Source organism: Hyperolius riggenbachi, chromosome 6 (genome assembly GCF_040937935.1).
Source record: "Hyperolius riggenbachi isolate aHypRig1 chromosome 6, aHypRig1.pri, whole genome shotgun sequence".
NCBI lineage: Eukaryota > Metazoa > Chordata > Amphibia > Anura > Hyperoliidae > Hyperolius > Hyperolius riggenbachi.
This window is the reverse complement of record NC_090651.1, coordinates 268,502,212-268,525,390: the sequence shown is the minus strand read 5'-3', so window position 1 is coordinate 268,525,390 and position 23,179 is coordinate 268,502,212. Positions and strand designations below refer to the sequence as shown.

Here is a 23,179-nt window from a genome sequence, read left to right as displayed (position 1 = left end):
AGAAGTGCCCACCATGCATTTGGGAGGCAGGACATATTAAGTCGATTGTGCCACCACTGCAATGAGTCATCTCAAACAAAATAACTCATGCGCAGTGGCCAAGAGGTTAACTCACAGTGAGCAAAGCATGTCACACAAAGATGGTCACTTTTGACCAGTACTATTGTTTGTTTGTTTTTTTATTATTCATTCATTTGTAATCTTAGAAAGATTACACCCATGACAACCACTATTCAGGAACTCTCCCAGGGGTGATCAAATACAGATTCTAATTTCAGGCAGGAGTAACTATGCAACTTTCTCACCACCTCTGAAATTTAAAACACCTCAAAGTAGAAAAAAGGGAAACAGTTTGGACTTCCCTTTTGATTTAAATGCATTTTGCTTTTCTGAACTGGTAGAAACAACACTAAGATGAAAAGTGTCTTACATTTTACAGACCAAAAACAAAATTAGGCATTTTTACTCACTTTAAGGATGTATTTATTATATGTGCATTGGGGCATATCATGATGTGAAGCATGTCATTTTGGTGCTCTAGCCATAGCTAGGTGCGGCCATAGCAGTAATGCTATTCTACATGCCTCCACTAGAGACGGGCCAAACGATTTGCCGGCAAACGGTTCCAGGCGAACTTCGGGTGGTTTGCGTTCGCCTGCGAAGGCGAACTTTCCCGGAAGTTCGATTCGCCCATAATGCTCTATGTTGAGTGAACTCACCTCACTGCATATAACTACCTTTGTGTTCAGTGAACCCACCTCACTGCATCTAGCTACCTTTGTGTTGAGTGAACTCACCTCACTGCATATAACTACCTTTGTGTTGAGTGAACCCACCTCACTGCACTTAACTACCTTTGGGTTGAGTGAACTCACCTCACTGCATCTAACTACCTTTGTGTTCAGTGAACCCTACTTACTGCAGCTAACTACCTTTAGTGTTCAGTAAACCTACCTCACTGCATATAGCTAGCTGTTGTGTTGAGTGAACACATCTCACTGCATCTAACTACCTTTTGTGTTGAGTGAACCCACCTCACTGCATATAACTACCTTTGTGTTGAGTGAACTCACCTCACTGCATCTAACTACCTTTTGTGTTCAGTGAACCCACCTCACTGCATATAACTACCTTTGTGTTGAGTGAACTCACCTCACTGCATATAACTACCTTTGTGTTCCGTGAACCCACCTCACTGCATATAGCTAGCTGTTGTGTTGAGTGAACTCACCTCACTGCATCTAACTACCTTTGTGTTCAGTGAACCCACCTCACTGCATCTAACTACCTTTAGTGTTCAGTGAACCCACCTCACTGCATATAGCTAGCTGTTGTGTTGAGTGAACCCTCCTCACTGCATCTAACTACCTTTTGTGTTGAGTAAACCCCCCTAACTGCATATAGCTAGCTGTTGTGTTGAGTGAACCCACCTCACTGCATATAACTATCTTTGTGTTCAGTGAACCCACCTCACAGCATCTAACTACCTTTAGTGTTGAGTGAACCCCCCTCACTGCATATAGCTAGCTGTTGTGTTGAGTGAACCCACCTCACTGCATATAACTACCTTTGCGTTGAGTGAACTCACCTCACTGCATCTAACTACCTTTGTGTTCAGTGAACCCACCTCACTGCATCTAACTACCTTTAGTGTTCAGTGAACCCACCTCACTGCATATAGCTAGCTGTTGTGTTGAGTGAACCCACCTCACTGCATATCTAACTACCTTTGTGTTGAGTGAACCCACCTCACTGCATATAACTACCTTTGTGTTGAGTGAACCCCCCTAACTGCATATAGCTAGCTGTTGTGTTGAGTGAACCCACCTCACTGCATATAACTATCTTTGTGTTCAGTGAACCCACCTCACAGCATCTAACTACCTTTAGTGTTGAGTGAACCCCCCTCACTGCATATAGCTAGCTGTTGTGTTGAGTGAACCCACCTCACTGCATATAACTACCTTTGCATTGAGTGAACTCACCTCACTGCATCTAACTACCTTTGTGTTCAGTGAACCCACCTCACTGCATCTAACTACCTTTAGTGTTCAGTGAACCCACCTCACTGCATATAGCTAGCTGTTGTGTTGAGTGAACCCACCACACTGCATATCTAACTACCTTTGTGTTGAGTGAACCCACCTCACTGCATATAACTACCTTTGTGTTGAGTGAACTCACCTCACTGCATATAACTACCTTTGTTTTCAGTGAACCCACCTCACTGCATATAACTACCTTTGTGTTGAGTGAACTCACCTCACTGCATATAACTACCTTTGTGTTCAGTGAACCCACCTCACTGCATATAACTACCTTTGGGTTGAGTGAACCCAACCTCACTGCATATACCTAACATCTCCCCGAGATGGACAAAATGGACAAACCAGGTAGAGGAAGAGGTAGAGGCAGACCCAGAGGAAGGCCACCTGGCACCGGCAGGTCTGTGCGAGGTGTTGTTGCTGTGATTTCATGCGGACCTGGCCCAAAGTACAGTGCTCAGAAGAAGGTACGTGCCATCACTTCCCAAAATTGTGAGGACGTGTTAGAGTATTTAACACAGAACACCTCATCTCCCGCAGCCACCAGCGCTACAACAAGCACCACATCCGCTGCATTTGACACTTTGCAGGAGTTATTTGGTGTGGAAATCACTGATTCACAGCCAATAATGCTACAACAAGATGAAGGTGCTAAGCAAGTTACAACACCTCATACGTCTGCGTAGGGTGGCGATAGTATGGACGTAACGTGTGAGGAGGGGGATGATGAAGCACCTGATGTTGGTGCAGTTGTGGAGGTGTCTGAGGAAAGCGAAGCTGGGCAGGAGGATTATGATGACGATTATACGGATGCCATGTATGTTCCCAATAGAGGAGATGACCAGGGGGACAGTTCAGAGGGGGAGCCAGAGAGGAGTAGGAGGAGACGAGTCCATGAAAGAAGCAGAGGGAGCTCGTCCTCAGAAACAGCTGGGGGCAGTGTCCGGCACCATGTATCGCCAGCTATGGACAGGCAGCCAACATGCCCTTCAAGGCCAGCTGCTGATGCCACCATAGAGCCATCACCCCGGGGGGGCTCAGCGGTTTGGACATTTTTTAACATGTGTACCTCAGATCGGAGCAAAGCCATCTGTTCTCTCTGCCTCCAAAAATTGAGCCGTGGAAAGGCCAACACTCACGTAGGGACAAGTGCCTTATGAAGGCACCTGGAGAAAAGGCACAAACAGCAATGGGAAGAACACCTGAGGAAAAGCAGCACCCAAAAGACAAGCCACCCTCCTTCTCCTCTTCCTCCTTCAGGTGTAGCATCTTCAGCCGCTTTCTCCCTTGCACTTTCACAGCCACCCTCCTCCACACCGCCTCTGCCCTTGAGCGGTTCCTGCTCCTCTGCCCAAAGCAGTAGGCAGGTGTCCGTGAAGGAAGTCTTTGAGCGGAAAAAGCCAATTTCTGCCAGTCACCCTCTTGCCTGGCGTCTGACAGCTGGCGTGGCGGAACTATTAGCTCGGCAGCTATTACCATACAAGCTAGTGGAGTCAGAGGCTTTCCGTAAATTTGTGGCCATTGGGACACCGCAGTGGAAGATACCAGGCCGCACTTATTTTTCACGAAAGGCCATACCCAAACTGTACCGTGCAATTGAGAGGCAAGTGGTGTCATCTCTTGCGAAGAGCGTTGGGTCAAGGGTCCACATGACCACGGATGCCTGCTCTGCCAAGCACGGACAGGGCTGCTACATTACGTACACAGCCCATTGGGTCAACCTGGTGACCGATGGCAAGCAGGGAGTATGTGGCTGTGCAGCGGACCAACTTGTGACACCTCCACGGCTTGCAGGCAGGCCTCCTGCCACCTCCTTTCCTTCTCCTGCTACATCCTCCTCCTCCTCGTTGGCTGAGTGACAGTTCAACTCTAGTGGTGCTGCCATCTTCTCCTCTCCAGCTACACAGTCCCATCTCCCCAGAGCCTACGCTGCATGCCAGGTACGACGGTGTCACGCCATTTTAGACATGTCTTGCCTCAAAGCGGAGAGTCACACTGGACCAGCTCTCCTGGCTGCTCTAAACAAAGAGATGGAGCAATGGCTGACCCCGCACCAGCTGGAGATCGGCAACGTGGTATGTGACAACGGCAGTAAACTCCTTTCTGCTTTGAATTTGGGAAAGCTGACACATGTACCCTGCATGGCACATGTGCTGAATCTGGTCGTGCAAAGATTTGTGTCAAAGTACCCAGGCTTAGAGGACGTCCTGAAGCAGGCCAGGAAGTTGTGTGGGCATTTCAGGCGGTCTTACACGGCCATGGCACGCTTTGACATTCAGCGGAGAAACAACTTGCCGGCGAGGCGCTTGATATGCGATAGCCTGACTCGCTGGAATTCCACCCTGCTCATGTTCTCTCGCCTGCTAGACGAGGAGAAAGCCGTCACCCAGTACCTGTACAATTACAGTAGAAGGACACAATCAGGGAAGATGGGGATGTTCTGGCCACCGAACTGGACACTGATGCGAAATGCATGCAGGATCATGCAGCCGTTTGAGGAGGTGACCAACCTGGTGAGTCGTGCTGAAGGCATCATCAGCGACTTGATCCCCTACGCTTACTTCTTGGAGCGTGCCATGCGTAGAGTGGTGGATGAAGCTGTGGAGGAGCGTGAACAGGAACAGTTACAGCAGGAGGAGTCGTGGGAGCGATTTTCATCCGAACCAGATGTTTACTCGACACCTGCGGCAGCACAGAGGGGGGAGGAGGAGGAAGAAGAGGAGTTGTGTGGGGAAGGAGAGGAGTCAGACTTTAGATGAGGAAGGTGTTTCTGTGGAGGAGGAAGAGGCGGCGGCAGAAGAACAACCGCAGCAGCCGTCAGAGGGGGCTTGTGCTGCTCCACGTTCCCGTGGTATTGTTCGTGGCTGGGGGGAGGAAGAGGAGTTGCGTGACATCACTCAGGAAGAGCAATAGGAGATGGAGAGTACATCTTGATCCGACTTTGTGCAGATGGCCTCTTTTATGTTGTCCAGCCTGTTGAGGGACCCCCGTATCAAAAAACTCAAGGAGAATGACCTCTACTGGGTGGCCACGTTACTTGACCCTCGGTACAGGCACAAAGTGGCAGACCTGTTACCAACTCAACAGAAGGCGGAAAGGATGCAGCACTTGCAGAACAAGCTGGCAATGATGCTTTACAATGCATTTAAGGGTGATGTGACAGTACAACGCAATAAAGGTACCACTGGCAGTAATCCTCCTCCTCCAAAGTCCACGCAGGCAAGGACAGGACGCTCTAGCGATCTCGGGGTGATGTCGGACATGCGGACATTCTTTAGTCCAACGCCTCGCCGTAGCCCTTCCGGATCCACCCTCCACCAATGCCTGGACTGGCAGGTAGCCGACTACCTGGCCTTAACTGTGGATGTAGACACTGCGAGCAGCGACGATGAACCCTTGGTCTACTGGGTGCGCAGGCTTGACCTGTGGCCAGAGCTGTCCCAATTTGCCATCCAACTTCTCTCTTGCCCTGCCACAAGCGTCCTGTCAGAGAGAGGACCTTCAGTGCAGCTGGAGGCATTGTCACTGAGAAGAGAAGTCGCTTAAGTCAACAGTGTTCAGTACCTCACCTTTATCAAAATGAATGAGGCATGGATCCCGGAGGGATACTGCCCGACCGAAGACTAAGTCAGTCCCCACACACAGCATCTCTGCCTGCAGGCTTCTTGACTGCCTTCTCCACCACCACCAACAGGGTCCAGGACTCTAGGCGGATTCCTGAATTTTTAAGGCCTGCCTAATTTTTCTGGCTGCACTGCAGGCGGCTGCAACAAAAAACAAAAGGCATGTACATGTGCCCATCCCCCTTCATGATCATTACCTTGCCGCGGTGAAGGGGCTTGCGTATCACAATGAAGCAATGACCGCCGGCTATATGAGTGTCTCGGGTGGGGGTGGCACCCCAAAGATAATAAGTTTGTTGTTTCATTGTGGTCAGACCAAATTTGATCAGCTGGACAGTTACTGTTCTGTCATTCAGCTACATCAGCCGGGCGACCATATGGGCTGTAAAGCCACCATCACCTGCACTCTCGTCATGGTGCGCACCAGTCCAGCACGGCTGTCACTACACAAACAACTGTTTGCAGTCACTGCATACCTTTCACTGCATCTGTGACTGCACATTGTATTTTACCTGGCAGTCAGTGTATACCTTGCACTTGAATGGATTGCAGACTTGCCCTCCATAACTGATTCTCGTGAAAGGCAAGTGGTGTCATCTTTGTCCACCATAACAGATTCTCGTTAAAGGATTTAAAGTGAATTTGTTTCAAAAACAGCAGGTCCTCCCGTATTGTTATTTTTGGTCACTACCTCGGGGCGGGCATGCCATGCCTGCTGCCTTCCTTACCTGGATGTGTGGTGGTAGCCGTTTCTTAGGCTCCAACTCCGGAACGGAACAGAATCCGGATTGACCGGCCATTACCCGTGGTCAGTCACCATGGTACTGAGAAACTAGTACCATTGAAAGTTTCACACACTTGAAGGAATGGCAGACTTGCCCTCCATAAAAAACATTCTTGGTAAATGCTTTCAAATTAGTTTGCCTTCCGCTGGGTCAAGGGTCCATCTGACCACAGATGCCTGGTCTGCAAAGCTCGGTCAGGGCAGGTACAGCATGGGTCTCAGCTGGCTCCCACTTCAGACCGGAGTCGAACCTTGATTCCCCGGCCATTACCGGTGGTGACAATGGCAGACTTGCCCTCCATAACTGATTCTCATGAAAGGTAAGTGGTGTCATCTTTGTCCGCCATAACAGATTCTCTTTAAAGGATTTAAAGTGAATTAGTTTCAAAAACAGCAGGTCCTCCCGAGTCCCGTATTGTTATTTTTGGTCACTATCTCAGGGCGGGCATGCCTGCTGCCCTCCTTGCCTGGATGTGTGGTGGTAGCCATTTGTTAGGCTACAACTCCAGACCGGAATCACACCAGGAAGGGTTCCCCCGCCATTACCCTTGGTCACAATGGCAGACTTGCCCTCCATAATAGATTCTCGTTGCAGGTACTGAACAGCAAGTAGAAAATGTAATGTAAAAAAAATAGATGTAAGTTTTAACAATTGTACAGAAAGAACCATCGAAAGTTGATAAGGCAGACAGACATTACCTAACCAGACATCACTGAGTGAGGAAGAGCAATCTCGCCATGTTGCTCACTGCACAGTAGTCCACCACGGCCGTCACAACACAGACAGCTGTTTGCGGTGCATTACACAGTGAGTTTGGTGTGTCAGTGTGAAGCAGTACTCTAATTACACTCCCTGTTTGATGTATACACATGCAAGATGTCTGAAAGCACTTTAGGCCTGCAATTTAGCATTCAATGTGATTTCTGCCCTTAAAACGCTGCTTTGCATCAAATCCTGATTTTTCCCCGGGACTTTTGGCATATATCCCACTCCGCCATGCCCCCCTCCAGGTGTTAGACCCCTTGAAACATGTTTTCCATCACTTTTCTGGCCAGCATAAGTGTTTCTAGTTTTACAAGTTCGCCTCCCCATTGAAGTCTATTGCGGTTCGCAAACTTTTCCGAAAATCGGAGGTTCGGCCCATCTCTAGCCTCCACACAATGCTATTCTACGTGCAATTGCCAGACCCCAAATTTTATTTCTCTCCAGTTGTAATTAATGCTGCCGGGATTTGAGCAGCAGCAGGGTGAGTCATCATTCGGCTCACCCTGTTAGAAGTAATGTGGATATATTGGGCTCTTATATTATGTAGATATTGGTAAAGGTGCCCATTAAGGGTACAATGTTTTCACCAACTGCGATATTTCAATGCGATATAATGATTGAATTGTAAAGAAAATTTATGAAAGCAATCATTGAGGAACGATTCTTTGGTCGATTGCTAAATAGGATAAAATCAATCCGAAAGTTGGAGTTTATGATCGAATTGGAAGAAAGAATCATTCAATAAATGTGAACAATCGATAATTACCTTCCAATTATTTTCGATCATAAAAATCCCATTGAAAGATCGCATTTAGTGAAAAAATTGTACTGTTAATGGACACCTTTAAAATGTATAAAGGTCATACAATTAGATTGCATCGTGAATGTCCAGTCTAAGTTGATTATATCAGATCTTTGTTCTTAGGAGCCCCTGAATCAGTGTCTCACAGCAATCAGGTAAAGTACTTCAAATTCTTATATGCCTTTAGACGTATTTAACTAACTCAGGAATTCAATGTACTCACAAAGAACCTGGCTTGTGAAAAACGTTTATCATCCATGACTACAAATTCTCGGTGACTGTGAATTACTTTGACAAGGTCCCATTCTCCATCAGTATCATAGTAAAATGGCAGAGCCTCCATGACATGTTCATTTTTCCAAAAGTGAACATTAATATCATTCACTGGAAGAAAAAGAAAACAAAGATTTAATGCATCTGTTAATAATAAACAGTCCTTGGCCCATATGCAATTCACTTTTTCTCCTGTTTTCTACTAGGTGATATTTTTACACCTTATCATAACATGCCTTTAAACTACCAGCAAGCTAGAACATACTCAAAATAATTTTCATAGCACTTTTTCACCAACTTTTAGGTACTTTTTCAATTGTCAATTGCTTAAAGCGGAATATTACCCTGCATTTCAACTTTGCTCTAAAACATTATTTACAGTATATTATATGCAACCAGCATTTTTTTTTTACTAGACCAGCATTGGAAGGGTTACACAGAGCTTTAAAGTTCCTGGAGAGAAATGCAGACGCATCCGAAGCTTACATAGATACATTTTGTTTACATAAATGTATCTAAGTGTTGAATGTGACTCACTCTCTCTGACTGAGAAGGAGCTGGAGGACAGCCAAAGAGTGTGTAACATTTATCACTTGTTACATTCTATTTAGTTAAATGTATCTATCTGAACTTCTGCATATCTCTCCACGGAACTTTAAACCTCTGTGTTTAACCCTTCCAATGCTGGTCTAGTAAAAAAAAAAAAATGCTGTAAATAATGTTTTAGAGCAAAGTTGAAATGCAGGGTTATATTCCGCTTTAAAACCTATTTTAAAGAGAATGTAAAAATTATCTTCTAGGAAATTATTCAGGAGAAAAAGTTAATTGCATGTGGGCCAATTTCTTTTTCCTTTAAAATCCAACTTCAAGAAAAAATATATAACCTTTAAAGCGGTTAAAACCTGTTTTAAGCATTTATTGTTTACCTATTTGAAGCAGGTTATTTGGGCACCAGCGGTGCCTGATAAGTATCAGCTTTTGGCAGCCTGGGTATTGATGGAGGAGGCTTTTAAGCAACAAAGGAGGCACTAATATTGACGAATATTGAGGTGGGGAACATTGGTTAGGGTTAGGCATTGATAGAGGAAGGGTTCAAGTGACAATAAAATAACTGTAATTTCCGCCGTATAAGAAGCACTTTTTGTCCCCCCAAAAATGGTAAGAGAAAGGCCCTGCTTCTTATACGGTGTATGCAGGGGATCCCTAACTTAAGATTGTCTGCCAATATAAATCGCTGACATGCCACCTTGTTGGGGATTCCCTCTTCTGGGACAGAAGAGGGAATCCCCAACAAAGTGGCATGTCAGCGGTGGCATGGGAGCGGAGGCACAGGAAAGCGGGCACTCCTGTGCCTCCGCTCCCTCCTGTCTCTGCACCCCCTGTCAGGGCCAGTTCTAGACTTTTTGAAGATTTACCCCCCCCCCCCGGATTGGAATGATCGCACAGCACCCTTGAATTTGCACCGCACGTCATAGCTGCGTTGAGCCCCCCCAAAAAAACATTCTCAGTTTAGGTAGGTAGCCAGGTATAGGTGCCTCCAGTATTGGTAGCTAGGTACAGTTGCCCCCAGTATAGGTTGGCCAGGCACTCTCTTCACTTCCTGTTTCTGCCTGGTGCTGCCCCCAGACTTCTGCCACCTGAGGAAGTCGCCTCACTTGGCATCATAGGCGGACCGGGCCTGCCCCCTGTGTATAAGTAGCAAGTGTAGTGGCATGTCTTACCTAATCCATAGCACTCGCAAGGATCACAGATCTCTTCACTTCCCCACGGCTCACCCTAGTCACGGTTTCAGCTGATAATGTCATCAGCGAAAGCGGTCATTAGTGGGAGCTGTAAAGAAGTAAAGAGGTCTGTGATCCCTGCGGGTGCCATGGATTAGGTAAGACATGCCATTACATTCGCTACTTATACACAGGGGGAGCAAAAACACAAGGGAGGCATGGAGGGAGTAAGCACACTGGGAACAGAGCTGGCACACTGAGGGCAGAGCGGACACACTGGGTGCAGAGCAGACACACTGGGGGCAGAAGCTGAGACAGAAGGGGACACATTGGAAAATAGAAGGTGATGCACTGAAGACAGAAGTAGGAGACACCTGGGAGACAGAAGGGGACACACTGGGGACATAAGAGCAGAAGGGGACACACTGAATACAGAAGGGGACACACTAGTGTGATAGTGTTGATCCAAAATTTTCATAATTTCGTGTTTCCTTAATTACAGACACAAATTTTGCCGCTATGACACAAATTCGTAATTTCGTAATTGCTATACAAACCGTAATTTGGAATTCCGTAAGTGAAATTTCGGTTTCGTAATTTCGGGTTTAGTCGCAAATTCGCGTTTAACGTGAAATTTAGTAATTTCATGTTTTCTATAGAAACAAAGCTATTTTAGTTACAAAAATGAACGTAATTTCGTTTCTAATAGTAATTATGCACATTTAGGTAATGACTAAACTCAGGAAAGTCACTCATTGATTCCAATTACTGATTGCAAATTAAATACTGATAATGCAAAGGCCCCTGCACATGCTGTCACTTTAAATGTATCAGAAGGCTCTATCTGCAGCCACTTCTAAGATAGGTGCACTTTGCCATGGTGCACTTAGCTGTCATGTTGAGACACTTGGTATTGGGCCTTGCAATATCTGATAGTGCAAAGGTCCCTGCACTTGCTGTCACTTTAAATTTATCAGGAGGCTTTACCTGCAGCCACTTCTAAGACAGGTGCTCTTTGTCAAGGTGCACTTAGCGGTCATGCATGCTGAGACACTTGGTTTTGGGTAGGGATGGGACGACGAATCCGGCGAATCCACGAATCCCTCGAATATTAGGTAATATTCGAGATTCGTAGACTCGAATCCCGATGCCATTTTCCGCTCGCCGAATCCCAAAGCTGCATCGCCGCGCATCCGCCGCTTAACCCGCTCGCAAGTGTCCTCCTCCCGCTCCCCGCAGCCTCCTCCGCTCGCCCCCCTCTTAAATAAGAGGAAGCAGCCTCTCACCTCCAGCGTGGAGCCCGGAGCGGCAGACCTCCTACAGACTTCCTTATTCCCCCTAGTGACCGTCTCTTACTACGCGTCATCAGTAATAGCCGGTCCAGGGGAACTAGGAAGTGAAGGGAGAAGTCTGCCGCTCTGGGCTCCGGGCTCCACGCTGATGCTGGAGGTGAGAGGCTGCTTCTCCTTATTTATGCAGGGGGGCGAGCGGAGGAGGCTGCGGGGGGAGGGAGGAGGATATGCTACCTACACTGCAGCCCCTCATAGCCTGCTACTTATACAGATGCCCCCCATAGCCTGCTACTTATACCGAAGCCCCCCACAGCCTGCTACTTATACCGAAGCCCCCCATAGCCTGCTACCTATACCAAATCCCCCCATAGCCTGCTACCTGTACCAAATCCCCCCATAGCCAGCTACCTATACCAAATCCCCCCATAGCCTGCTACCTATACCAAATCCCCCCATAGCCTGCTACCTATACCAAATCCCCCCATAGCCTGCTACCTATACTGAAGCCCCCCATAGCCTGCTACCTATACTGAAGCCCCCCATAGCCTGCTACCTATACTGAAGCCCCCCATAGCCTGCTAACTATACTGAAGCCCCCCATACTGAAGCCCCCTATACCCTGCTGCCTATAATGAAGGCCACTATACCCTGCAACCTATACTGAAGGCCCCTATACCCTGCTACCTATACTGAAGCCTCTCATAGCCTGCTACCTATAATGAAGGCCCCTATACTCTGCTACCTATACTGAAGGCCCCTATACCCTGCTGCCTATAATGAAGGCCACTATACCCTGCAACCTATACTGAAGGCCCCTATACCTTGCTAGCTATACTGCAGACACCTTTACTCAGCTACCTATAGTGCGGGCATCTATGCCTGGGTACCTATACTGCGGGCAACTATACCATGGATTGCACAATTCTTATGTGCAGGATTCGTTAGATTCGAGATTCGTAAGGTTCGAGATATTCGAGAACCTTTTTAGATTCGGATCCGGATTCGGATTCGAAGAAATTGTGGATTCGTCCCATCCCTAGTTTTGGGCCTTGCAATTAGTGTGCATGGCACTGTTTGTTATTCCCCGAATATCGGGGTGTTTGGCTCAAGCTCAGCCGAGCACCGCATGGTGCTCGGCCGAACAGCGCGGTCTCCTCCCCTCGCTTATTGGCGCCTTCACGCAGCCAATAAGCGGTGACAATGCTTTTTTGCAGAGCTATGGTCGCACAGCCTAGCTGGCTGTGACCATAGCTGGGATTGGCTGAGCGGGTCACGTGATCGGGTATATAATACCCGAAGCGCGGCTCGCTCCGCCGCCATTTGCATATGGGTTTAGCTTGGGGTAGGTAGGGAGTGACTAGGACGGAGAGAGACAGATCGGTTAGGTGCCAACTAGGCCAGCCACAGTGCCCCAGCCTCACCACCACTGCCAGCAGCAGCCACAGTGCCCCAGCCTCAACACTGCCAGCGGCCCAGCAGCAGCCACAGAGCCTCTGCCAGCCTCAACACTGCCAGCGGCCCAGCAGCAGCCACAGAGCCCCTGCCTCACCACTGCAAGCAGCAGCCACATAGCCCCTGCCTCACCACTGGCAGCAGCCACAGGGCCCCAGCCTCAACACTGCCAGCAGCAGCCACAGAGCCCCTACCAGCCTCACCACTGCCAGCAGCCCAGCAGAAGCCACAGAGCCCCTGCCTCACCACTGGCAGCAGCCACAGTGCCCCAGCCTCACCACTGCCAGAAGGCACTGCCAGCAGGCACTGTGCTTTCAGTACTTCAGGGCCAGCTGGGAAAACGTGTGCCCATAAAAAAACACAGTTTAGTGAATTTTAATCTTGCTTAGTGTTGAAAAAAAAAACAGTACTTTTCAGTGCCAGCTGGGAATACTTGTGCCCATAAAAAACACAGTTTATTGAATTTTACTGTTGCTCATTGTTGTAAAAAAAAAAAAAAAGTACTTTCAGTGTCAGCAGCGAAAACTTGTGCCCATGAAAAAACACAGTTTATTGAATTTTAGTGTTGCTCATTAGTGTAAAAAAAAACAGTACTTTCAGGGCTGGTGCGCACCGAGCGGGTTATCTGGTGTTTTTACAGCCGCTTACGGCTGTGGATACGCTAGGGTGATGTATTTCAATGGGGTGGTTCAAACCAGAGCGGGAGGCGTTTTGCTGAAACGCATACTCCCGGGCTGAGGCATTTTTTGGATTGCGGAGGCGTTTCTGCCTCCAATGTAAAATAAAGGAAAAGCGCAACCCTCTCTGAAAAATGCCAGTTCAGAGCGGTTTTGCAGGCGTTTTTGTTACAGAAGCTGTTCAGTAACAGCTTTACTGTATCAATATATGAAATGTACTACACCAAAAATGCTACCCAAAACCGCAAAATGCTAGCTGAAACGCTTCATAAAAATAAGAAAAAGCGTTTAAAAAAACGCTCGCGTTTTGCGGATCTGCTAGCGGTTTTTGGTGTGCCTCAGGCCTCAGTGTCAGCTGCGAAAACTTGTGCCCATAAAAAAACACAGTTTATTGCATTTTAATCTTGCTTAGTGTTGAAAAAAAACTGTACTTTTCAGTGCCAGCTGGGAAAACTTGTGTCCATAAAAAAACACAGTTTATTGAATTTCACTGTTGCTCATTGTTGTTAAAAAAAAACTGTACTTTCAGTGTCAGCTGTGAAAACTTGTGCCCATAAAAAAACACAGTTTATTGAATTTTACTGTTGCTCATTGTTATAAAAAAAAAAACAGTGCTTTCAGTGTCAGCTGCGAAAACTTGTGCCCATAAAAACACAGTTTATTGCATTTTAATCTTGCTTAGTGTTGAGAAAAAACAGTACTTTTCAGTGCCAGCTGGGAAAACTTGTGCCCATAAAAAAACAAAAGTTATTGAATTTTACTGTTGCTCATTGTTGTTAAAAAAACCCAGTAGTTTCAGTGTCAGCTGTGAAAACTTGTGCCCATAAAAAACACAGTTTATTGAATGTTACTGTTGCTCATTATTGTTAAAAAAAACAGTACTTTTCAGTGCCAGCTGGGAAAACTTGTGCCCATAAAAAAACACAGTTTATTGAATTGTACTGTTGCTCATTGTTGTTAAAAAAAAAAACAATACTTTCAGTGTCAGCTGCGAAAACTTGTGCCCATAAAAAAACCCAGTTTATTGAATTTTACTGTTGCTCGTTGTTATTAAAAAAAACAGTACTTTCAGTGTCAGCTGCGAAAACTTCTGCCCATAAAAACACAGTTTATTGCATTTTAATCTTGCTTAGTGTTGAGAAAAAACAGGTCTTTTCAGTGCCAGCTGGGAAACCATGTGCCCATAAAAAACACAGTTTATTGAATTTTACTGTTGCTCATTGTTGTTAAAAAAAACAGTACTTTTCAGTGCCAGCTGGGAAAACTTGTGCCCATAAAAAAAACAAAGTTTATTGAATTTTACTGTTGCTCATTGTTGTTAAAAAAAACCAGTACTTTCAGTGTCAGCTGCGAAAACTTGTTTCCATAAAAAACACAGTGTATTGAATTGTACTGTCGCTCATTGTTGTTAAAAAAAAAAACAATACTTTCAGTGTCAGCTGCGAAAACTTGTGCCCATAAAAAACACTGTTTATTGAATTTTACTGTTGCTCATTGTTGTTAAAAAAAACAGTACTTTCAGTGTCAGCTGCGAAAACTTGTTTCCATAAAAAACACTGTTTATTGAATTGTACTGTTGCTCATTGTTGTAAAAAAAAACAATACTTTCAGTGTCAGCTGCGAAAACTTCTGCCCATAAAAACACAGTTTATTGCATTGTAATCTTGCTTAGTGTTGAGAAAAAACAGTACTTTTCAGTGCCAGCTGGGAAACCATGTGGAAAGTGCCAGCTGGGAAACCAGTTTATTGAATGTTACTGTTGCTCATTATTATTAAAAAAAAACAGTACTTTTCAGTGCCAGCTGGGAAAACTTGTGTCCATAAAAAACACAGTTTATTGAATTGTACTGTTGCTCATTGTTGTTAAAAAAAAAACAATACTTTCAGTGTCAGCTGCGAAAACTTGTGCCCATTAAAAAAACACAGTTTATTGAATTTTACTGTTGCTCGTTGTTATTAAAAAAAACAGTACTTTCAGTGTCAGCTGTGAAAACTTCTGCCCATAAAAACACAGTTTATTGCATTTTAATCTTGCTTAGTGTTGAGAAAAAAACAGGTCTTTTCAGTGCCAGCTGGGAAACCATGTGCCCATAAAAAAACACAGTTTATTGAATTTTACTGTTGCTCATTGTTGTTAAAAAAAAAAACAGTACTTTTCAGTGCCAGCTGGGAAAACTTGTGCCCATAAAAAAACAAAGTTTATTGAATTTTACTGTTGCTCATTGTTGTTAAAAAAAAACAGTACTTTCAGTGTCAGCTGCGAAAACTTGTTTCCATTAAAAAACACAGTTTATTGCATTTTATTTTTGCTTAGTGTTTAAAAAAACCAGTACTTTTCAGTGCCAGCTGGGAAAACTTGTGCCCATAAAATAAACACACTTTATTGCATTTTACTCTTGCTTAGTGTTTAAAAAAACAGTACTGTCAGTGCCAACTGGGAAAACTTGTGCCCATAAAAAACACAGTTTATTGCATTTTATTTTTGCTTAGTGTTTAAAAAAACAGTACTTTTTAGCGCCAGCTGGGAAAACTTGTGCCCATAAAATAAACACAGTTTATTGCATTTTACTCTTGCTTAGTGTTGTATAAAAAAGCAGTACGTGATTAGTGTGTTTAGTGCAGGCAGGCAGGTTCAGAGTGCTCACTTGTATTCAGCTAGATAGTCATACACTTCAGCTGCTACTTACAGACAGTCAGACTGCCACTGCAGTTCGTTCACCACATTTCGTGAGCCCATCATGAGTTTCTCACAGACCTCCACTGTGAGCAACACTAACAGCAGCAACCGCCAACACCCCACGCAAGTTATAACATCCACCCCAGCAGCCAGTGGTCAGCAGCAGCCCTCCCCAGACGAGAGCGTTGTGTCCCTCGGTCCGGCGTCAGAGCGATTATTGAGGGTTGCCGTTGAGGAGATGATGGGGCCTTGTGAGGATTAGCGGAGATACCGCCGCTACGCTGGGCAGGATGGCGGCGGTCTCCGCTTCCCAGCCGGCGGTTTCTGCCACACCGCACAGAGCAGGGGGGACGCTGCCACCGCTGCTGGCGACATGGCGGCGGGTCCCGCGACTCAGCCGGCGGATTTTGGTGCGCGTTTATGCGCTGACCTGGGGCCTGGCCTCTCTGGTGCTCAGAGGCAGAGGGTCATGTGCGCGCGCGCGCGAGGCGGCAGGACTTTTACCTCCTAGGTAGGAGGGTCAGCTGACTCTCCAGTCAGCTGACCTCAGGGGGTCTCCGGATGGGCTGGGCTTCTGGGCGGGCTGGCTGAGTAACTCTCAGCATTTAAGGAGCTGGATGTCAGTTGCTCCTTGTCTGCTGTCGTGAATACACATTGTGTTAGCGCTCAGACCTTAGTCCAGTTTCCCAGGTGTTGATACCAAGGACGTCACACCTTAGATTAGGATTGTATTTGTATATTTACCTGTGTTTTGACCTTGGCTTTCCCTGACTTCTCTTTACTCTTATCGCTCTTGTACTTCTGCCTATCTGATTCAAGTTGCCGACCCTGCCTGTTTAACGACTCTGAATCAGCCTTCTGTTTCTGTACTGCTGCCGCCTTCTCTGTTGCCGAACCTTTGCTCGTCTGACCTTTCTCCCTTCAGTGGAACATCTCCCACTGTAGGGTTGTCTCTGAGGCTTGCCTCTCCGAGACGCCTGCCCTAGCAGACGATTACTGCCGGGGGCTGAGATTCCTCTCTTTGCCTGGACTGAGGATCTCACACACGGGGTTCTCATTCAGAGGTAACCACACCTCTGAGGAATCGCCGTGTGGTGGATATTTCCACGATCTTGTGAAATCATTACTGTTGTTATTATTATTCACTGTGTTAGGTGTCCGGAGGTTAGTCGCACTTGTATTATTGGTGATTCTGCAGATCATCAATAATCAGGTGACATCTGTATTATTGGCGATACTGCAGATCACCAATAATCAGATTCTCTCTGTGTGCTGACGCCGATCCTTACAGGCCTGATGTGCAGGAGGAGGTTGGACTCAGGCCAGCATCCCAAGTTAATGTTGAGGACGATGAGGGGTCTGTGGCTGGGGATGTTGGGGTGGCAGAGGTGGTGGGGGGTCAGGAGAAGAGTTCTATGATGATGATGATGATGATGATGATGATCGGGACCATCTGTATGTGCCTCAGCCCCCAGAAAACACGGATGCACGGATGCATATAATTTTTTTGGGCAGCACTATCAAGCACCTACCTCTCTGGCTCCTTCTTGTCCACCGCCTCTCCAAACTCTACCTCATCCGGCAGCGCTAACTCAGCAATAGGTGCGTGGAAGCGGTGCAGCACAGCAATAGCACTCTTTAATTAACTTTTGTATTCTATTGCTCAATAAAAAGTTTTTTACTTTTATAGTACCACTATTGTGAGGAGCATGATTAATGATTCGGTAGCCGGATACGTATGTTCTACTGAGCAGTTGCCACTTTCAGATCAAATTATATAAAGTGCAGCACAGCTGTTGTCATGCGTCAGCAGGCCTTATTAAAGCTGATCTGCCTTGGAGATAAGCAGCACAAAGGTGCTGAAATTTGGAAGGGAATACAGGAACAGACCCAGTTGTGGCTGGCACCGCTGGACCTGGAACCAGGCCTGGTTGTGTGTGATAATGGGAGCAATCTCATTAGCGCGTTACAGTTGGCAAAGCTGAGACACATCACTTGCCAGGCCCACGTTCTGAACCTAGTGGTTCAGCGGTTCCTGAGGACATACCTAGACATGGTGGATCTGCTGCAGAAGGTGTGACTAGGGATGGTCGCTGGATTCCGCGGAATTAAGATTTCCACGATTCAGGCCGGAATATGGTGATTCCAGTTCCGTTGTGATGGTACGGAATTGCTATAGCGCCATGGCGGAATTTCCACGGAAAAATGTGGAATTCCGCGGAATGCACATTATTTTGCCACCAAACGGCTTTCTACCTAAAAAGAAGATTTTCTGCTCGCCAGAGTTAGAATTTTCACACAAACCTCTCCTCCTCCTCCTCCTCCTCCTCCTCCGGTGGAGGATCTTGTCTTCCAGGGAATTGTAGGATGTCAAAAGCCAGCTCACATACATTGGCCAGGAATCGAACCTAGGTCTAGGTGCTTGGAAGGCAGCTCTCCTCACCGCTATACCACCACCAACACTACATGCTTAAGCCAGCCTAGCATGTACCATTGTGATATATCCAAGAGAAAAATGAGCTTGCTTAGGGATTTGTAGGATGTCAAAAGGCAACTCACATACATTGGCCAGGAATCGAACCCAGGCCTACCGCTTGAAAGGCAGCTATCCACACCATTACACCACCAACACTACACACTACAATGCTACATGCTGAAGTTAGCCTAGCATGTACCATTGTGATATACCCAAGAGAAAAATGTGCTTATTTAGGGAATTGTAGGATGTCAAAAGCCAGCTCACATACATTGGACAGGAATCTAATCCAGGACTACCGCTTGGAAGGCAGTTATCCACACCATTATACCACCAACTCTACACACTACAATGCTACATGCTGAAGCCAGCCTAGCATGTACCATTGGGATATACCCAAGAGAAAAATGAGCTTACTTAGGGAATTGTAGCATGTCAAAAGCCAGCTCACATACATTGGCCAGGAATCGAACCCAGGCCTACCACTTGGAAGGCAGCTATCCTCACCATTATACCACCAACACTACACACTACAATGCTACATGCTGAAGCCAGCCTAGCATGTACCATTGTGATATACCTTGTGATATATACTCTTGGGTATATCACAATGGTACATGTTAGGCTGGCTTCAGCATGTAGCACTGTAGTATGTAGTGTTGGTGGTATAATGGTGAGGATAGCTGCCTTCCAAGTGGTAGGCCTGGGTTTGATTCCTGGCCAATGTATGTGAGCTGGCTTTTGACATCCTACAATTCCCTAAGCAAGCTCATTTTTCTCTTGGATATATCACAATGGTACATGCTAGGCCGGATTCAGCATGTAGTGTTGGTGGTGGTATAGCGGTGAGGAGAGCTGCCTTTCAAGCACTAGACCTGGGTTAAATTCCTGGCCAATGTATGTGAGCTGGCTTTTGACATCCTACAATTCCCTGGAAGACAAGATCCTCCTCCGGAGGAGGAGGGGGGGAAGAAAAAGGACCAGGGGAACAGCCAACAGGTGCTATGGGCTACCAGTTAGCATAAACAAGGTTTCATTTCCAATTACTTTAATTTTTCCGCCGGAATTCGACGCTGCACATGTTAGCACGCCTTTGCCAGCAGAAGAGTGCAGTAGTCCAGTACCTGATGGAGCAGTACCGAGGCAGTCAGCCTCGGTCAGACTGACTACCGCTAACTCAGGACTAGAAGGGGAGCAAAGAACAACACAAGCTGCAGCTAGTGCCCACAAGAGAATGGTATCGGCAGTGTCCAAGGAGTGGCAACGACACCCAGGCAGCAGCCCACAGAACAGCGTTCGCACAGTTCCACCTCCAACACCGCTTGCCTGCAGAGGATGGTCAAGGGCTACATGTTAGATGGCGTAGCCGTGTTCAACGATCCATCAGTCCCCTTTAATTATTGGGTCTCTAAGCTAGACACCTGGCACGAACTGGCAATGTACGCAATAGAGGTGCTGGCTTGCAATGGAGGTTGCCGTATTTATTTCCTTTTAAACTATACCAGTTACCTGGCAGCCATAATGATCTATTTGGACGCAGTGGTGTGTGAATTAAACCAGTAAGAAGTATGCATTTACTCTTGCCAGGTCGGACATTATTGTCAGAAACACCTGCTGCATGCTTGTTCAGGGTCTATGCCTGAACGTATTAGAGGCAGAGGATCTGCAGGACAACCAGGCAACTGGTGTTGCTTAAAAGGAAATAAATATGGCAGTCTCCATGTCACTCTCACCTCAGGTTCACTTAAGCATGCATTTTGTCCTCATGCAAGGCCTGGGTTGTGTCACAAAGCGTGGCCTTGTTCTCCTGTACCTCCTCTTCCATCCTGTGTGCTTGGTTAGTGTTGCCTGTCCCATTGGTAGGACAGCTTTTCAGGAATATCTCATTTCTATTATATTTATCAATGCATGGTAACAAAATACATTGGTTTAAAGTGAACCTGATGTGAGAATGAGATGGAGGTTGCCGTATTTATTTCCTTTTAAACTATACCAGTTACCTGGCAGCCATAATGATCTATTTGGACGCAGTGGTGTGTGAATTACACCAGAAAGAAGTATCAAGGTAATCTTGCCAGGTCGGACATTATTGTCAGAAACTCCTGATCTGCTGCATGCTTGTTCAGGGGCTATGGCTAATAGTATTAGAGGCAGAGGATCTGCAGGACAACCAGGCAACTGGTGTTGCATAAAAGGAAATAAATATGGCAGCCTCCATGTCACTCTCACCTCGGGTTCACTTGCAGCATGCATTTTGTCCTCATGCAAGGTCTGGGTTGTGTCACAAAGTGTGGCCTTGTTCTCCTGTACCTCCTCTTCCATCCTGTGTGCTGGGTTAGCGTTGCCGGTCCCATTGGTACTAGGACAGCTTTTAAGGATCTCATTTGTCTAAAATGTATAAATGCATGGCGATAAACTGCATTGGCCTTAAAGAGAACCAGAGACGAAGCACCCTCATGTATTTTATTACATTTATCAGTGGGAACATGACAGTGAACACCTTCTCTGCTTTCAGTTTCATTCTTATCTGCTTAATTAGTCTATTAGCAGCTGTGATAAGAATCCCCGACTGGCTCAGTCTAGGTTTGACCTGGAATCATTATAGCTGAGTCACTCTTCTGTGGAGTATTTTCAAGCCCAAGCCTGCCACCTCCTGGCTCAGATTTCCTGCTTTGCATACTGAGAGCTGTGATGACATGGGAGGGGCTGCTTCTACTGAGAGAGAATCTCTGAAACAGACAAGTGTGGCTGCAATATGATCCCTGTGTGCTCTGTGTGCACTAGATAATGATGATGACTGCATCTTCATTCCTATGAGAGACACTTCCTACAGGCAGCTGCACATCATACCAAAATGAAAGCACACAGATGAAAGGCTGCAGCAGCCTTTCTCATATAGCCTAGATAACAGCTTAGTCTCATATAGCCTAGACAGCACATCCAGAACAACTCATAACCCGGAAGCAGAAGGGATATGAGCCGGCGGCCATATTTGATTTTTCCTGGAGCAAAAATTGATTAAAAACACTAAAAAAGGAACACCAGAGCGGCGAAATTATCAGGTAGAACATTTATTATTTACAAGCTATCGACTGATATGTTTATTTTGTGTGAAACGTTCATCTCTGGTTCCCTTTAAGCGTGCAGTTTTTCCCCCATACACGTATGCCTTTTTTTGGGGGAGTTTTATTTGTTTTATTGGCAGTCAAGTATAATTGGCGCACTGCTCTGCAAGCATAAGTCCCTGCTTTTATTCTGAGTCTAAGATCTATGTGTAAAATGCCCCCCCCCCCCCCCAATTTCGTATAATCGTAATTTGGTCATTACGCTCATCACTACACACTGAGGACCTAAGGGGACACACTGGGGACATAATGGGACACAGGAGCACACCAATTAGAAAGAACATGTACAAGACACTCCTGGAAAATGAACACACCTTATTTAGTGAATATGGGAAGAGAGGGAAAGTACAAGACTTTAGGTTTTAGTCAAGACTGAAGAGTAATAATTTTAGAGAGGCATGACCAATCTACCTGCATATCATAGGGGCCAACTAATTTAGTGCCTTGTCCTTTAACCACTTGAGGACTGCAGGGCTAAACCCCCCTAGTGACCAGGCAATTTTTAGCTAAAATGGCCACTGCAGCTTTAAGGCCAAGCTGCAGGGCCGCATAACTCAGCACACAAGTGATCCCCCCCCCCCCCTTTTCTCCCCACCAACAGAGCTCTCTGTTGGTGGGGTCTGATCGCTCCCCCCATGTTTATTTTTTTTTTAAATAAATATTGTTGTTTTTTTTTTTTTTTTTTTAAAAACCCTGTTTCTGTAAGTTTATTCCCACCCTCCCTCCGTCCCTCCCCACAGCCAGCCAATTATGGCGATCGGCTGTCATAGGCTTCTGCCTATGAGAGCCGATCGCTCTCTTGTCCCCCATGGGGACAGCCGTGTCACACGGCTGTCCCCAGTGCAGCGCTGCTGCTCATCGCAGCGCTGCACCTAGTAAATAGACGGCGCGATCGCCGTCTAACAGTCTCCCGAGCGGCAATAGCCGCTCGGAGACTGAAGGCGTGGCGGAGCTCCGCCCTCCGAGCATGAGATGCGCGCGCACCATGCGCGCGATCTCATGCAAAACAGAGCCCCAGGACTTTACACCAATTGGCGTTAGGCGGTCCTGGGGCTGCCGCCGCGGCCACGCCTACTGGCGTGACGCGGGCGGCAGAAGGTTAAGAGACCTTTCTCTCTGCAGGTAAAATTCCATAATTTCAGGTAAGAGATATCTGGAACCTCTGCTGTACCCCAGTTTACCAAAATCAGGCACTAATCTCAGTAATTAACCCATCAAGCCAGGCTGGTAATTAAAAGCCTGTGGTTTAGTTACCATGCAATGTAAGTTTAGCTGGGGCTCACTGGGTTCCTAGTTATTTCCCTGATCCACTATTAGATGCAGATCAGGTGATCTCTCTTCACTAAATCCACTTGACTGTATGAAAAATCCATGTTAATTAACCCATCAAGCCAGGCTGGTAATTAAAAATCCTGTGGTTTAGCTACCATGCAATGCAAGTTTTGCCGGGCTCACTGGGTTCCTGG

General features: G+C 46.4%; 1 protein-coding gene across 5 annotated transcripts in view; it reads right to left on the bottom strand.

Moving 5' to 3' along the window:
• The window catches only part of LOC137521479 (5-hydroxytryptamine receptor 3A-like), a 169,767-nt gene that overhangs the window by 25,222 nt on the left and 121,366 nt on the right, over positions 1–23,179 (bottom strand). For all 5 annotated transcript variants that reach the window (XM_068240796.1, XM_068240801.1, XM_068240798.1 and 2 more), the window contains one exon: positions 8,244–8,404. In XM_068240796.1, coding sequence (XP_068096897.1) covers positions 8,244–8,404 — 161 coding nt within the window. The remainder of the gene's footprint in view (positions 1–8,243; positions 8,405–23,179) is intronic.